The sequence below is a fragment of the Stegastes partitus genome, unplaced genomic scaffold (assembly GCF_000690725.1).
Source record: "Stegastes partitus isolate 25-593 unplaced genomic scaffold, Stegastes_partitus-1.0.2 Scaffold1504, whole genome shotgun sequence".
NCBI classification, from domain to species: Eukaryota; Metazoa; Chordata; class Actinopteri; family Pomacentridae; genus Stegastes; species Stegastes partitus.
In genome coordinates this window covers 21957-39672 of record NW_007579235.1, presented here as the reverse complement: position 1 = coordinate 39672, position 17716 = coordinate 21957, and the positions used below count along the sequence as shown (strand labels likewise).

General features: G+C 42.7%; 1 protein-coding gene across 1 annotated transcript in view; it reads right to left on the bottom strand.

The window, feature by feature from the left end:
- Positions 1-17716, bottom strand: part of stxbp5l (syntaxin binding protein 5L) — a gene marked incomplete at its 5' end in the record, with an annotated part of 76964 nt that overhangs the window by 40127 nt on the left and 19121 nt on the right. The window contains 6 exons of the mRNA XM_008300158.1: positions 914-986; positions 1404-1558; positions 1830-1905; positions 5013-5136; positions 8587-8670; positions 11978-12041. Coding sequence (XP_008298380.1) covers positions 914-986; positions 1404-1558; positions 1830-1905; positions 5013-5136; positions 8587-8670; positions 11978-12041 — 576 coding nt within the window. The remainder of the gene's footprint in view (positions 1-913; positions 987-1403; positions 1559-1829; positions 1906-5012; positions 5137-8586; positions 8671-11977; positions 12042-17716) is intronic.

Sequence of the window (17716 nt, the reverse complement as noted above, 5' to 3'; positions counted from 1 at the left end):
CCATGATGAGATGAAGTAAAAAGGGCACATGTATGAAGACATGTCTGGGACATGTACAGGTGTGCTACTACAAAACTGTGTGAACTACACGAGAAAGATTCATGGCACAGATAACTTGCATCTCCACTCTGCAGGTGCCTGCCTTACTTTTAATGAACAATTTAAACATAATTAGTGGCTAATCAATGAGTTGACAACGTCAGAGACAATCCGGACATGTTAAACCTACTTTGGCTGTTATCAGGAGACATTTATGTCTAACAGCTGTAATTAGGTAACCCAATTTGCTGGGCGACCTAATTTATACCTAAGTGTTTTGCTGCTACTCGGATGTATTCCCTAGCCTGAGGTGATAATCTCTCAAAATGGCACCACATCAGCAGCTTCCATCTTCACACTTTCCAACAGCGACACGAGTTAACTGAACTGGTGAAGTCTTCACCTCAAGGGCAAAGGAACACGTCTTTGTCTAAAGGATGGTATCTTATCTTCGCCTCACTGGCACTGAAAGTTTCAAACAGTTTCACCTTTAGAGCCTTTTACGAAGCTGCTGAGCAACTTTTAGGTTGACGGACAGGTAGATGATGGAGTTGACTGACTGTGAGCAGACACACTTTGATTCCTTTTGTGGATGAACACGTGGGCACCGTGAACACATAGTCGGTATAAATATTCTACTTTATGTCCTCTTGTAGTCGTAGAACTCAATTCTAGGAGGTCAGCATTGATGCATTATGTGCATACCCACTGCCAAGCATTCGTACTATCGCCCTTGCAAAGCAGCAGCGGACAAACAATTTTCAAAATTGTTGTCAGTGGGGGGACCTGAGTGGACTCTTGGAACATACTGACGCTGTTATCAGTCACATGAAGCTACTCGTGGAAGTTGAGTTTATAAATGTGAAACACGTACTTGCTCTGCGTCAGATCCACCACGATTAGGTCCTTTTCCAAAAGCACCACCACTGCATAGGGCTCCTGTACCTCTGTAAGACAGAAATAACATCATACATAATATTTACATGGCTACACATTGTAGGATGACATTTATTTTTCTCTACAGCGCACCGTATCAACAAAACATATGAGAGGATCAAATGTAAACTGAATTGTGTAAAGCCCAGATTGTTTATTGCCTTCATCTAATTCCAATAAGTGTTGTCATGAGACAGTCTTGCATTCAGGATTTGCATGTATTCAAACGATTACAAGGGACGTCTGCTGCTCGGTGCTGAGTAGGTAGTGTGCAGCGGCTTTGTAGAGCTTCTCTTCTGGAAACAGAGAAGCGCCTGTGGCTGAAAATCAAATCTCTCTGCATGGCTTTAAAACCACAGAAACCACTGAGCTGAGTCCAGGAAAAAAAATGAAAGGCAAGTTTTGCATGAGACTCTGCGTGCACTCACCGTTGTTGTAAGGTGTCTCGCAGAGCACCATGAACTCCACAATGGGGTAGTCCATCTCCAGAACAGTGATGGCCTTGCCGTGCATGATGGTTAATGTTGGCCGTCGTCCCGCCTTGTCGTATGAAAGACCCCCGGAGAAGATAACAAAAGGCTCGCTGGTGTGGAGGGAGACAGGCTGGATCAGCACTAGTGCTTGACTACAAAATAAATAGAAAGCCTGGACGGATGTATTAATTAATGAGTTAATTAGCGAGTGAAACTATAAGACATGCTTGTGGTTTCTGATCTGTGTGGAACTGATGAATGGAGCTTTAAGGCCAAGTGAATTAAATAATCCTTCTTTGACTCTCACAGGTTATAAGTTAGTACAAAACATGTATAATGCGTGTATATGTGTGATCAGGAAGACTAAATGAAAGCACACACCTGCTTCTGGAGGTCTTGTACTCCACTTTGAGGATGGGTTTACACGATTCCTTCCTCCCGTCCTTCTGGATCTTTCCTGAATTCAAGACAAAGACAATTACAGACAAGTTTTTCCTTTTGTGTCAATTGCACTGAAACTATTGCACACATTTTAGCACATAAACAACCGACTATTTAACGACAGTTTTATTTATTAATTGAATTGTGTGGACTCGTAATTTGTACCCACAAGGGAAGTAAATGGGAGAGGAAAGTGTCGCCGGCTGACTAATACCTCCTACATGATTAGGATACAACTATCGTCGTGTTGTGTTCATGTTTTTCTATTTTTCGATGTTGGTTTTATTTGGCATAACTACCTCTGTAGCTGCTTTATTCAGCTGACCAGCCACACTCACAACCACTTCCTCCGTCCATCCTTCACACGATCACAATGCGGCCTTCGTCATACGTCTGATTCTAAAGCGGATCATGACATAGTTCAAGCACAACTCTGCCTAATGAAAAGTGTTTTTGTTCCCATTTTCCACTTCACTTTTTTTGATTACTGTGTTTCTGGTTCTTCTTTTTAGAGAACAGCAGACCATTATCAGAGAAAAAGCATTAACGAGGGTTATTTTTCTCCTGCTTCTCATAATGAAATGATGCTGCCTTTGACACACAGAGAGAATCTATCAGCTGGAAGGCGGAGGGACCTTGGGTTTGCTTCATGGTCATTATGCTCTGAATAAAAGCCCGGCTCTTTCTGAACAGATGAAAAGAATCTCTAAACTGTGAGATTTTCATTGCTTTCATCAAACAGAACGCTGCGATTTCGAATTCTTTCAAATACACCTCGATCCTCTGAAGCGCTCTCGCCTCACAGCAAAAAGGTTCTGTTTGGAACCCGGTGCTCAGCCGGGCCCTTTCTGTGCAGAGTTTGAATGTTCTGGCTGTGGCTGCGTGGGTTTATCCAGGTGGTCCGCTTTCCTCCCACAGTCCTAAGACGTGCATCTGAATCGGCCACGGCTGCGAGCGTGAGTGGTTTTCTGCCTCTTTGTGTTCATCCTGAAATGAGCAGGCAGAGTGTCCAGGATCTGCCTCTCCCACGGTGTCACCTGAAGCCCCCGTGACCCTCTAGCCAATAAAGCGTGTACAGCTAATGGACAGGTGGATGGATAGATCGCTTACTGTGGAAAATCGGATTGAAAGAAAAAGCTGAATACATCCGGTGGATGCTATTTTTTGATCTATGAAGTGGAAAAACCGTCAGTCTCCTACAAAATACATTCATATTCTGCTTTAATTTACTCTAGTAAACACACTTTGGAAGAAAACATAATTGGTACATGGATTATCTTCTTTTTTTCTTCTAGTACACGTACAAAATGTCATTAACTGCATACAGGTGATAAGGCGGCGGTTAGAGGGAATGTTGGGCATTAAAAGCCACAGTTTACGTTGACAGCCAGGCTACTCACACTGCTGCTTCATGCTGTGGGTATATTGTGTGTAAAGTCTCTAGTTCTTTGTGTCAGTGACTCTTCATGGTGGTTTTAGCCTCCAACACACTGTACTAACAAACAAACAGTAGCACAAAGACAGTTCTGCAACCGAGATGCTTCGTCCTGTGACAACACATCACAGGAGATGTGATGAATACAGTATTTTTCAACATGTTTCATGTTTAATTTTGAAATAAAGATTATTTTCTATACTTTCTGTACTAATATCAAAGCTCAAAGAGTCGCTGGTTAAGCTACTTTTCTTCAACATGCTGAACAAACATTTCTGCATGCTGATTCATTAAATCAATCAGAAATCATACTGCAGTTGTTACAATGAAAACCAGCTTAGAAATGTTTCTAAAAGCATAAAAAAGTTTTGTGTGGATAGATGTCTGTCCTGGCTAAAGGCTGCGCTGTGGCACCGTGTTGTTAGCAGGATATGCATCAGTAATACAGTTACTCTGTGCTGTGGAGCGCTCCTCCTGCAGGTCAGGCCACCAGTCCTGCTACTTCCTGGTCACAGTGGGAGATCTGAGCTCAACACACATGTATTTAAACTGTGGACAATTCTATTCTGCAGTATGTTTTTTTTTACACACCAGCTGCCAGAACATTCCTGCTGCTTCACAGTTTGTTTATTTACTGTGCATTTCATTTATTTACTGCTCTACTGCCAGGAGATGACCGTGTTAACTGCTTCATCTTCTCCGGTTTCACGTTCTCAGTTCATCTCCACTCGTTTTCTGCTCCCCACGTCCTCGTCCTCACACTTACTGCTAAGCTCACCCTGTGTAATGCTAAATATCTGACAAACATCTGGCACACAAACATCCTGCTCGAATGTAACCGTGGCTTCAGGCCGTTTGCTCTCTCCCCCCATCACCCACGTCCTTCCCTCCCGCCTTCCTGTTTGGTGATTTTTGCCTGAGATCACAGCTCACAGCGGGGAAGAAGAAATCTGACAAGGTCAGGATGCCCTGCCAGTACTCAAATCACACCACTGGAGAGAGGATACCTCAGGGGGGCAAGTCAGAGGAAGAGGAAGAAGAATTACATATGCTGCAGAAATCATCCTCATTTGACAGTCAAATAAACTGGCAACGACACACCTTACACATCACCACCGCGTTCAGGTTCGTTTGTCATGCGATATAAATATGCAGCGGTTGAATATGCAGCGGTTGAATCAGGGTTCATGGTTACATCTCAATAAGAAACCACAACCAGTCGCAATAAAACTCTGATAACCACGAGTGGAAACCAAAGTGATGCTGATGCTCATGACTCATGGCACGATGCATCCCAGAATGAAACCTAATTATATGACTACACACGATTTAACCGATTCTTTTTGTCTTTTATATTTTTTAAAAATGATCATTTGAAAGCCTGACAAACTGCAGCTCCTCTCAGTGCCGCGTGATGTTTGCTTTTTTACTGCTGCAGATCTTTTTTGTTTTTATTCTCACATAACGTTTGCAGTTCTAACACTTTGATCTGAAGAAGCAGGAGGTTTTTTTTCTGTCCCTGCAACTGTTTGGAACTTTTGAACCCACCAGTAGTTAATTAATTCAATAATAAATCCATCACGTCAGAGGTTTATCCACGTTTAGGGTGTTTCTGTCTGCTGTATTAGGTAATCGCTCTGTGACCCAGTACTCCTGGCTTCAGACTCAGAGGCCGCCGTGTGTCTCACCATGAGGGAAGGTGACCTGGAATGGCTTGGTGGTGTTTCTGAGGTTCCATAGCGTCAGGCTGCCGTCGGAGTGGCTGCACATGAACTGCTTCCCTTCGTGATGCCAGCTGACTGAATGGATGGCCTGTACCAAGGAAGCAGAAGGAGGGGATATCTCACAAACAAGTCATAAAGTACACACACACGAGGCTGCGAAAAGTTTTGTTAGACGTTTTGATTCTCATCCACCACGCAACACCATCAGGAAGGTGACTGATCTGTTTCTCCACATTCCTTCTCGTCATAAAAAAAAAAAACTATCTTCAGCAACAAGAACAAAGAATCGTGCAACAGATGGTCTGGCCCGCACAGAGCCTTAATCTCAACAAGCAACTGAGACAGCCTAAATCCACAGCAGAACTGTGGCAAGTTCAAGATGCTTGTTAACAACCTGCCTGCCAAGAACACAGAAAACTGTACGCAAGTGTTCCTGGGAGAATTGATGCTGTTTCAAAGGCAGAGCACGCTCACATCTTCTATTGATTCGACTTCGGTTGTTTTCTTTTTGCAGCGCTCGGAAACCAGTTAAACATCTGAATAAATAAAACATATTCTTGGTGGTGTTTATGGAAGCATCCTTATCTAAAACCACTGGGTCACCACATCCTGTTTTCACCAGAGACTCTGCTGCTATTTATACCATCTAATCAGTGAAAAGCCCCGTGATTGGCTGTGATCGGCTTTCTAACGCCTGACAATTGAGCCGAGAGAAGGTGCAGAAGTTTCCTCTCAGACCAACTGAATTAGAAGATGCTGAAAGGTTACTGTAGAATTTTTGACTAAAGATGCAAAAAAGAAAATGCTGTCTCGCTAAGAGTGGCTTGAAATGAATCATGATGCAGAAAAAAAGGTAAAAAGGATTGATGATCCTTCACTAAATAGCTCAGATAGATCAAGGCTGAAACAATATCGTGGCTTTTGACTCATGGATTTGATCATTTTGGACTGTCAACTGCTTTAAAACATGCTCCGTTTATGGTTAAAGGTTTACAAGGGAGGTAGGTAGCTCGGTCGGTAGGTTGGAGGACTGTACAAAAACTTTGAGGCATGGATCATTTTTTTAAATTCCAAGGCAGGCCTTTGGCTTCGAGGTAGGACTTGACTCTCTGAGCAGCCTGTAGTTACTTTTAAAGGCAGTAAAACAGTACTGTGGTTAACCTTTGCAAGTAATCTGCCTTCATGCCGAACCATGAGTGGGAATTCGTTTGCATCACAGCTAAGCGAGGTTTTGTTGAAACGCTAATTAGCAAACAACAAACTGAGTGCTTTTTCAAAACATGGTTGGTAACTGAACCTTTAGTCCAAACACGGAGAGAATAAATCCACCATGACCACACTGTCTGAGCAACCTGTTGAGCTGAAGATCAAGTTTCTGTCTACAAATAAATACAAACGTCCATTTGGCGGCTCCACGTGGTTTCTACCTAGAAAGGGACGAACCATCAGGACCAGTGAGCCAGATCACTGCCGGTAACAGACAATGACAACACATCTAAAGGGCTTTGACAGGATGCTTTATGTCCACATATTTAAATCTCTGACACTGGGATGGTTTTCCAGCTTTAAAAACTCTCTTTATCTGTCCAGTGATGTGCCAGTGGAGACGTCTGAACTGTGCCGGTGAAAACTACAAAGCAGTGATAAAGCGTCCCTCCTCTTTGTTCCTCTGCATTCTCTGTATATCTGTTGTTGTTTTTTAAACCCTCATTGTGTATTCTTCAGGAAAAGCTCCTTCCAAAGATTATTCACATCTATTCATGTCAACGTTACAGAGGTCATCGTCTCAGGGGACGACATGAGGGCAGCATGCGATCTGAATTCTAATGTCAGAATGGATAACAGAAGACCGTCCGGCCTGAACGCTCTTCTAACTTAACCTCTTCTCATTTGCACATCCAGCGTGAAACAGCTTGCAGTATATTTTTTGACAAATTGGAAGCAGCCTCAGCTTTTTTCAGAGAAAGCAGAAAGGATTTGATGTTTCCCACACGTTCTTCACGCAAGGTTAAAAGGTCAGCGGAGACTTCTGTTGAAGCTCGCTTCTAATTATCCTTAACGTGGTCATTATTTGTATTAATTAAAGCACACCTAACGCTTACATGAGGCTAAAACAAGTCAAGGGAAGCTAGAAGCCTTATTAACAAAGCCCCTTACAGTGAGTTTCCCTCACAGAAGTGTGAATGTGATGCAGTGCTTTTTAAAGAAAACAAAAGGTGCACAACAGTGTCATTCATGATTTAATGACGAGAGCACAAAAGCTTTCCATTTAAACTGGCTGTAATCCAGCACTTCCACACTTGGGCTACTGAGACATATAAGTGGTTTTGTTGTTTTTTAGCTCTGCTGAAGGGGTGTGAGAAAACCACGTATGTGAAAGTGAGCAGAATGTGGCTCTTCACGGGAGATCGAACAGGAGATGAGAGCTGGCAGCAGACCAGCCGCACAAGTTGAGCGTGTTTAAGGGACATATGACCACATTGGTTATTTTAAACATATATGTTTTTGAGAGTTTGAGCACGTATATCTCCGTCTTTGTGGACGAGTAATTATCTAAATAGGTTCTGTGTAGTTAATCAGCTACAAACGGTGCATCATCCTGACTGAAAACATCTATTTTTATGGTACCGCGCGGATGTCAATAGACTAATTAACAGCAATCTAACGCGCAAACTGAAACACTTGGACACCGAGAACAGTCTCTGATTTCATGCATCGCTGCTCTCTGGGTGAAATGGCAACAGATGCTGCAGTCTTCACCTGTTCCAGCTGACAGTGCCGTGCAGGCTGGACCGGTGTGAGCGTCCCCGGCTCCACCAATTACCGCTTCTTCAAAGAGCAGTAATTGGTTGGCAGGCAGGGGGATACAGCATGTGATGACAAAGCAACCTCGCTGAAAATATGAAAAGTTGAAGCTGCGCAAAGATGAAAATTGTACTCCACTTTGTTGAGTTTCACATTATCGGCATACAAAAAGGCAAAATTGTGTTACTTAGCAGGATCAGTGATGGAAGGAAATGTAAGAACAGCAGATGGGATGTTCTTAAGGTGACATTCCTCTCAGAGCATTTTCCATCTCCTGGAGACTTGAAATCAATTCTGCTGCATGCAGGAACCAGAGTAGGCTCCAGAGTAGGCAGCCTTTATACAGAACATCTTTTAATCATCGTTATTATTACAGGCGCCCAAGCTACAGCAAAATCTGTTTCTTCTTAAAAAAAGGCAGAAACGACTTTGGTGTCATGAGCAGTTCTCTCACAGATGCACCCCCCACCGTCACATATTTCTGTCTCATTTTTGTGGTAATTTGTTCTCCATTACTGTCCATTTTGCTGCATTCTTGTATCTACGCTGCGTCCTGCTGCTATAACAAGGCGTTCCCACTGAGATCGCTCGAACGAAGCTGAAATTTTATGAAAATACGGCATAAAAAAAAACAACACAGAGAGCTACTGAAAACGCCTCCTTTAACGCCAACGTGATGACACTGAGAGAAGAGACCTTTATAGAAATAAAACGACGGAGGAGAGGAGCTCACCTCATCGTAGTAGATTCTAAAGTCGGCCTTCTTGGCCCGGAGGTCCCACTGGACGATGGTCCCGCTCTCAAACCCTACAAGCAGCTGTGGAGGGGAGACAAGGGATGGAAAACAAAGAACAGATGTAGTTAATCGTTCTGGAGTCATTTACAAACCTGCATTGTTTGCTAAAATGTCGGGAAGACGTTTGGACGTCTGCAGGCCTTCAGCTTACAGACAAACTTGTTTCTGAAGTGATTTTTAGTGTTAATATGGATCGTACGCTACGACAGGTGATGATCTACCAAATTAGATTCCACCAGCTGGCTGGGTTTGCTTTCTGTCTGTCATTTAGCAGAGTACAGACTCAGACCTGGGGGATAATAAAGGATACCAGCTCATACAACTACTTCCTACTGTATTGATTTCAGAAGGACCTAATAAAGTGGAGAAATGATTACTGACTCTATTTGTCTCTCTGATTAGTAATCAAAACGCCACCTCTGAGGTTTCAAACAGTAAGTCACTGGTTGTAGATATTAGGCTCTAAGAACAACAGCATCTCTTGAGGGGAAGCTATGGTGCTACAATCCAAAAAAACAACTACATTTCTTTCATTTACACTTGTATTTTCTGCTGGATGATGTTTATTTTGTATGTTCTGTAGTTGGTAATGGTCGGGCTACACCTCACCATCATCCTGCTGTAGGGAAAAACAAGCTAGCTTGATGTCACCTGATCACAGTCGTCTTGTGCAGAGCTAAGCGAAGGATGCAGCGACGGTGTTCATTCAGAATAATGAAGGGTAGAATTGTTTTGGTCATTAAAACGGACAATCCACCAAACAAAAAGCAGAGCTGCCTTACTGGACGATCCACATTCTCGACTAAACTTGAAGTTTTCTGTGTTGTTATTTGCTGCGCGGAGGTTGTTGTTGTTGTTGTTGTGTCCTGTTGTGAAGTGGCTTTTAAAAACGTTAACAAGAAACCAGCAGAAGAAGAAGAGGAGAAAACCAGCTGACAGGCTCATATCTGCAGCCTACATGTGGTGAGTCAGACCGTTTGTGATGAACAGTTACGTTTCTAATCCACGTGTCTTTGGCATTCATGTTCTAAGGTTCCTATTCAGCCAAGTGATCCTGTACAAGCACTCATAACCCTGGTGGCCTGGAGAGCGAAGGAGACGCTTCTAACATCCTGTAAACGTGTTTCAACCCAAACCATTATATTTCCTAGGAGTCTTGGTCCTTCCTCCTTCCTTTCTATTTCCTTCTTTCCGTCCTTCCTCCCCCCCTCCTTCCCTCCTCCCCTCTTCCTTCCTCTTTCCGACCTTCTTCCTTCCCCCCTTGCTCCCTCCTTTTTTCTTCCTTCCTCCTCCCTCCCTCCTTCCTTCCTTCTTTTCTTTCTCCTCCCTCCCTCCCTCCCCTCTTACTCCATCCCTCCTTCCTTTCCCTCTTACTCCATCCCTCCTTCCTTCCTTCCCTCCTTCCTCCCTCCCTCCATCTTTTCTTCCCCCTTCATCCCTCCCTCCTCCTTTCCTCCCTTCTTTCCTTCCTTCCTTCCTTCCTTCCTTCCTTCCTCCCTCTTACTCCATCCCTCCTTCCTTCCTTCTACCTTCTTCCTTCCTTCCCTCCTTCCTCCCTCCCTCCATCTTTTTTTCCCCCTTCATCCCTCCCTCCTCCTTTCCTCCCTTCTTTCCTTCCTTCCTTCCTTCCATTCCTTCCTGTATACTGGATGCTTGCAGCTCTGCAACATGGGATTTATTCTGTCTAACAGCCTAAAGCGTGACCGCCTCACATATTTTTTTTATCTACATAAATACACAAATATTAACACAGTCGCACGCACATAGTCGCAGGTTAAGAGCAAAGTCGACCCAAGCCGATCGCAGATAAGAGACCAGAGATAAGGAGTGTTGTTAAAGAAGCACTTCTGCTGCGAACACAGAGCGGAGGAAGCAGCTGAGAGGAAGGACGACGTGACATCTCACATCTGAAGACGGGAAGTGGAGGGCAGGTGAGGTGGAAAAGAAAAACTGCTTCTCATAAACTCTGCAACCCCGAAGCTTAACGTTAGCAACACCACGAGTCAAGATGGATAAAGACGTAGTGTTAGAAGTGTGGGTTTTTTTTGGGGTAGAATTGTTTTCACATCTAATTTAAATGATGAATAACGGCTATCCACTGCAAACATGCTCCGCTGTAGAGAACACTGCAGCTAGCAGAGAAACAGACCTGGAATAAATGTAAATTTCACACTGCATGATCATAGATTGCATCCATTCACACACAGAAAAAGTATTCCCATCAAAACCAAGGAAATTTTCATACATGGGATGTAAACACAGGCGTTACAGTGAAGTACTGACAGAAGAGTATTCACTTTCTCAGCCAATACTTGTCATTTTCATCAATCTTTTATTGAATCTCTGTTTTTGAATAACAACACTGATAAAAATCCGTTTTAATATCACTGCAGTAAAACAGCTAGAGGACGTCATTTGGTCCAAACCTGCACGACTGACCGCTGGCGTTTAAAACATCAAACGATCCTCCTGAGATTGCAAAGAGCAGCGTTCTGTGATGTCCAAGGCTGAGCAACGTAATAAGCACTTGTATTATCTGTACGCTGGAGCATTGATGGGTCAAAATGAATCATGCTGCTGTTGTTGTTGGCCGACTAGGCAATTTACAAAATGCAGAAATTACAAAATAACCCCTTTCTTCTACACAGGGTCATTTGTCTTTTGCTAAAGATGATGTTTCTGGTCTTTGACGACAGCAGCATCGATGCATCACTTCGCGCGCTGATTGACTGCAGCATGCGACAGAAACTGTAAACTCGTGTCTCGTTCTTATGTCTTCACAACTTGACAAGTGCGGCTCCACCCAGAGGCAGGCAAAATCCATCGCCAAAATCAATATGCTCCTCGGTAACCTCTCTTTTTACAGCAACCTCCACCTGCCACTTTTCCTCCCAATTTGACTGAAGCTCGACCCTGAAAAAATCCCTTCTCTTCAAATAAAGGGGGCTGCAGGACCCTTGTGAGTGAAAAGCAGAGGCACGAAGGAGAAGAACACGAGATGCTATTCGGGGAATGGTTCTCTTTCAGCGAGCCACAGAGAACGCCAGGCTGACAGAGTGAGAGGTGAGAAAATACTGTAGGATAGAAAGACAGACAACAGATAGAAGAGAAGGATAGAGGATAGGCAGGACGGACGAATATACAGCAAAAGCAGAGGGCATTTGGAGGACAGATTTATAGCACAGAAGGAGGAGAAAAAAAAAGAGATTTAACTGGAGGCAGCTAAGTGTAAAGAGGGAGAGAGTCTCTGTGCTGCTTTAACATTCCAGTCGGCGCTTAAGGAGAACCAGGGGGTGTTGCTGGGTGCTTCTTTTATCTGCCTACTCACCTTGCCTTCATCCTTTGGGCTGTCGCTCAAATGAACTACGGGTCCTGGGTGAGTTTTAGTTGATCTGTGATGAGAAGGAAAGATAAGAGAGAGAGGTGGAAAAGGCATCAGCTGTAATGCTGTATAACAACAGTGCGAGAGGACACCTCCGCCAGAGAGGAAGTAATGAGCGGAGGTTTTTTATTCCACCAATGAAAGACACAGCTGACTGGTGTGATCAAGTGTTTACTGTAAGCTGACACACTGCTTCACTGTGGGACTCTTATAGGAACTATATGGAGGAAAATCACCCACCGACTGCATTCACACTGCAGACCAGACCAAACCTTGCTTACAGTAGTTATACCGTTTCAAAGGTGTTTGTGGTATAGCTCTAATTTTCCCATCTTAACATTCACCCAACACAATAAACTGTTTCTGCTATGAAATTACAGATATATTGTTTTTGTATTATACTGTTATTATCATGGCTCTTTATTCACCTTTACTTCTTCAGCTCCGCTATAGATGTTCAGGGGAAGTATATCTGGGTAACCCGCACGAGATCCCTGCAGCTTTCCACAAAATCTGATTTATACATAACTGATGTTAAACATTTTTTTAGCGTCGGTCTGAATGTAAAAACAGAAATTAGGCGGCCCTATCATTTTGCATTTGGTAATTTCATCTGGGACAACTTGCCAAAACCAGCATCTTTAGGTTGACTTTCTAGAAACCCAACAGCTAAATAAAGTGGTGGATTACCCCATAAACCATTAGTAAGGTGGTCACAAGACATTGCAGTTTGATAGCTGGACATGTGTTATAACCGCAGTACAGACAAGGAGGGAAATCAAACAGAAGATGAGAACAATGACTGAGGCTGAATATCAACAGGACTGTCCTGAAGGAGCGTTGGTGTCCCTACAACAAGTAAAAGGTCCTTCTATGGGCTGGACATGTTATTTGCTATGACCTGTTCAGAAAAACATACTAAACGAAGGCTATCCACAACAAACAGCACCAGGTCCCTGATTTCTGCGTTTATTTTCAATCAGACTCAAAAATCCCATTTTATTGCCTCGACATGGTTGCAAAGTGGAAGGACCCAAAGAGTCGCAACGGCCACAATAATTGAAAATATGCCAGACTGACGTAAATTGAACCTATCTTTTAAACTCCCTATTGGTTTATAAAGCTATTAAATTGTGCCTACGAGTCACAGCAGTGAAGTGGTGCACTTACTGATCAGCATCCAATATACATGACATTTTCTCTGAAACGGGTCATTTTACACAAGCAGCGCTTTCATTTCATACTTCAAGTGCATTTTACTTGACTGTACTGAGGTATAATGAATATGTGGCTCTGATTCTATACCTTCTACAGTGCTGTATAGCTGCCTTTAGTTTGATAAATAAACTGGAAGATCCACATCACATGTCCGTACTGGAAAAACATTTTAATGACAATCACAAATGAAATGTCTGCATCCGTTGTTGGTTCTTCCAGTTCAGCGAGGAGCACACGATCACCTGCGGACGTCGCAGCAGCCACAATCAGGATATTTCAACGCTGTGGCTGAAATGTGAGCTGATCCGGGAGGCTGAGGTAAAGTGTGACTGACATGTTCAGATGGGCCCGTTTAGTTATGCCTGCTGCCGGAGAGCGATAAAAACATGAAACCACAGCAAGCTCTCGATACGTTTCTATTCCACAGTTTAAGTACTAATAAGCCAAGGTATCAACAATCCATCTACAATACACAATACCGGTCCAATCAGTGAAGCAGCGCGGCCGGTGAATGCCAAACCCAGCTGCACCAGCCGTCCAGAACAAACGGCACTGAGCTACAAAATGCTTTCAACATGAGTGCACTTTGGAAACCAAACCTTTTGTTAAATATCACCAAACCTACACACTTACACAAACAGAGACTGTTGTGAATAAGTTCTTTTAGAGTTGAATAGCATAAAAACAGGTTATTAAGCTGTTGAGAAGAAGTTCACAGCAGCTATTAAACTCCAGATAGAGCTGTGACTAATAGCGAACGCTTGCTGTTGGAAGCAGAAATCCTTCACACTGGGGACAAACATGTGAATTGGAAGTGAATTACTGACTGACTTTGTGACACGGTGGTAAAGTTTCCACGTCTCCTGACAAGGCCGCTCTTTGAAATGCACAGAAAGTAAATCAGAATGTTCAAGAAAAAGTGTATGAACGGATGAATGCTGGGTTTAATGACATATTCAGAAAAAATATGAGGCCGAATAGCTGAACGGTAAAAAGTCTTATATGTTCTGAAGATATGAACTGCTATAAAAAATTATGATATCAAACTTCAAACTGTATTATCGATGTAGGACTGCTTCACTACTTGATTAATGCTTTAGGGATATAATCACATCCTTTAAATGTGTACAGAACTTTTTAAACAATCAATTAGGATTTCTAATTAGCTGTGTCTACTTTTCTCGTCTGTACTGGAATCCTTCACACTCTGCAAAAACAACATTAAAATGAGAAATATTAACACCAGCTATTCTTTAACCCACAGCATCCAGGTGGAAGTAAACAGAATGAATAAAAGACAGAGAAGCAAATGCATAAATATACTGTCAGCACCAAGAAAACCAGAAGAAACCACGACGTTCTGTTTGTTGCAGTCATCCCGAGATCGACCACCGAGGCTGTTGGGATCACAAACACAAATGCAAAGACATCTCTGGCTCTAGCAGGACCAGCGGAGCCATGGCAACCCACCGCCGCCAGGAAAGGGTAAATAATCAACACGACAGATGAAAAGGAGAGAGGGGGGGGCAGGAAAGAGCGAGTCAGCTGCAGGGATGAGGAGGACGCCGTACGGGTGAACTGCACCATAACCATCCAGTGTCACGTACAGTCATATAAGATCACGTGCAACGGCTTTCTATCACACACAGCATCCAGAACTATTAATAATTTAATATACATGTCAAACAAAAACATACAACAACCAGTGCTGGAGCTGCACGGCAACAGATTACATTTTATTTTGGTAATTTCATTTTGCTTTCTCGTGGCCTTCATTTTAAATCCGTTTTAATATGTATGAGGAGCCCTGGGCTGTTTTAGGGGGATTTCAGTACCTCTACTCTTCACTGCTTATCTTGATCATTATAAGGGCTCACCATAAATACTGTAAACAGTCCAGGCTCTCCAGATCTTCCATCATTAGATTTGGTAAGGCTTTTTCCATTAGTCCTTACGGCAAGGAAAAGAATTACTAGACAAGTATGAAATTGTTTTTACATGTATCTCACCATAAATACTGGCAGTAGAGATATTTTTTCAGTACTGTGTAGGGGAGATTGTCTGGAATCTGGCAATATCAGAGTCATGAGGATACTGTATGTCTTGGGAAAAACATGTGCTGAGTGCCGGACAGAAGAAAAACGTCATGTACCGTGTGCACATACAGCAGCCTGCATCACCAGGACAGGAAAACCAGGCACATGTTTGCCTTTGACGTTTGTGTTATTGCAATAAAATCCATTATTTGGAGTGTATTTTCAGTATGAAGCCGGTTGTAGCGTCAGCCCTACGACATTTCATGTTGTTATTCTTGTTTTTGTTCTGCATATTTTGATGTTTATTGTGTTTTTGTTGATGCTTTTTGTAATTTAAGTGTTTTGTAAATGTATTTCTTTGGGTGAAGGAGGCAGATAACATCAGATTCTTTCTGTTCCCTTTCATTCAGGAATGTCTGTGTCATGTTTGATTGTTTTGTTTTAACTCAATGAATGAAATAAAAATTTAAATGACTGAAGACGATACAGGACAATATCTAACTGGGTTACTCAACACTTTATGCACAGAGAAAGAAACTAGCCTCCCTGGGAGCTCCACGGTTTGTTCTGATGTGTGGTACGTTGTGAAACCAGAGGGACTTGGTGACTTGTTCAGCCGAGACGCAGTCGTGTGAAAGCGGGTGCACAGGGAGTCTCAGATTGTTTCACCATGAACCTGTTGACAGTTCGCTGTGCGTATGGGAGCAATAGTTTGAACTCGTTCAACAACTCAGGAAATTCTTAGCAGAGCAACAAAAAGGAAAAGCGCGGTAGACGTGACATAAAGAAAAGAAGTGCATGTATGTTTCAGTGTTGCAGTGGCTACCAGACGTGGTGAAACATCTGTTCTGACCTGTTGGTTTTCAAAAACACGTGAGAGCTGCTGGACTAAACCATGATGTGTTCCAGCTGATTAACTTTTTGGTGATGTTAAATAGTACATTTCAATATCAGGATCAAATTTAAGATCAGGTTTCCAATAAGGCCAGTGAGCTGGAAAGCTTTTGTTTGTCTGGGTCCCTCTACATTTATTTATTATTAGCTCGTCTACCATTAATCCTTTTCCTAGATAAAAAATAATAAATAAAAAAAATGAAAACTTGGGAACAGCTTGGATGCAGTTATGAAATTCTCCAGCACATGAATTTACTTGATTTAAAAAAGTTTAAGTGTGCATTAATAATACAGGGTTAGGACCTGGTATCAGCAGCCACTCAGGAATAAATGAGTCAGATTGGATCAGCAGGAAAAATGGACTTGATCAGGACATCCCTAACAACAGCTTTTAATTCTACTTTTTGTAAATGCTGCCTTGAGTAACCTTTATTTTAACAACCAAGTGCTAAGTTTTGGTTGCCAAGTGTGGGGAGGTGGTCAGAGCGGGCGATGAACACACAGGACTGTGAAAATGGAGACTGTGTTTCATACATGGTGAGGTTCAGAGCACAAAAACACAATAGGACGACTGAGTTTTAGTAAAAAGTAGAAAAAAATGTAAGAACCGTGTCTCAGGTCAGTGTTGACTTTGTCGCATCTTAAACCAAGACAATGGTCTTTCCATAACTCGATTGTATGAAATTGTGTAGCGTGTAAGCATTTTCTTATTTTTACTTATGAAGGAACTTGTGGCACCAGGAGGTCGCTGGAATCTCATCTTTTATTTTCCAATCCTAATAGCAGATGCCAGTGTTGATTAGGCCTGACACGATGCCGGGCGTAAACATCATTCTGCTCATCAGAGGATCTATGAACTGCGGCTCAGTGTGCACTGGGCTGCTGTGTTTTCCCATTTCTTCTTGCATCTCATTTTTTACATCTCATTTTGGAGCGAATGTCCCGAAGATGAAATTGTGCATTAAATACGATGCAAACCCATTTGAATTTCAATGAGAGCCCGGCCCTCCTGCTCGGGAACAGTGGCCCCAGTTGAATTGTTGCTATAACAGATTCTTTGAGAACTCTTTGGTTTGTATTAAATTAATGCATCTCTGAATGACTCGTCACACAAACAAACAAACAAATAAACAAATGCTGCGAGGACACAAATGCACACACACGTGTAAAGGCACTAACACACCAACGTGTTTCACACTCTGCTGTTCGTATAGCGTGGATGATTTCTCCGTTGCTCACTAAATGTTCCACAGCAGCACAAACAGGAAGTCCCAGCTCATTCCTATTCATGTTGTGTAAAACAAAAAAACCTCCCTACAGACAAACAGTGAAACCCTCGAGTCGCTCTGTGTGTTGATGTGAGAAGATTCATCCTCTACTTGTTCAACTCGCCATGAACTTTACCTCAGAAAGATGCCAGTGATTAGAAAATCTATAACACATTACAGCATATCCTCAAACAGAACACAACAGGAAGTGCACAGAAATCTGTTGGCTGCTTCGTCAGAACCCTAAAATTACTTCTTACATTCTCAAA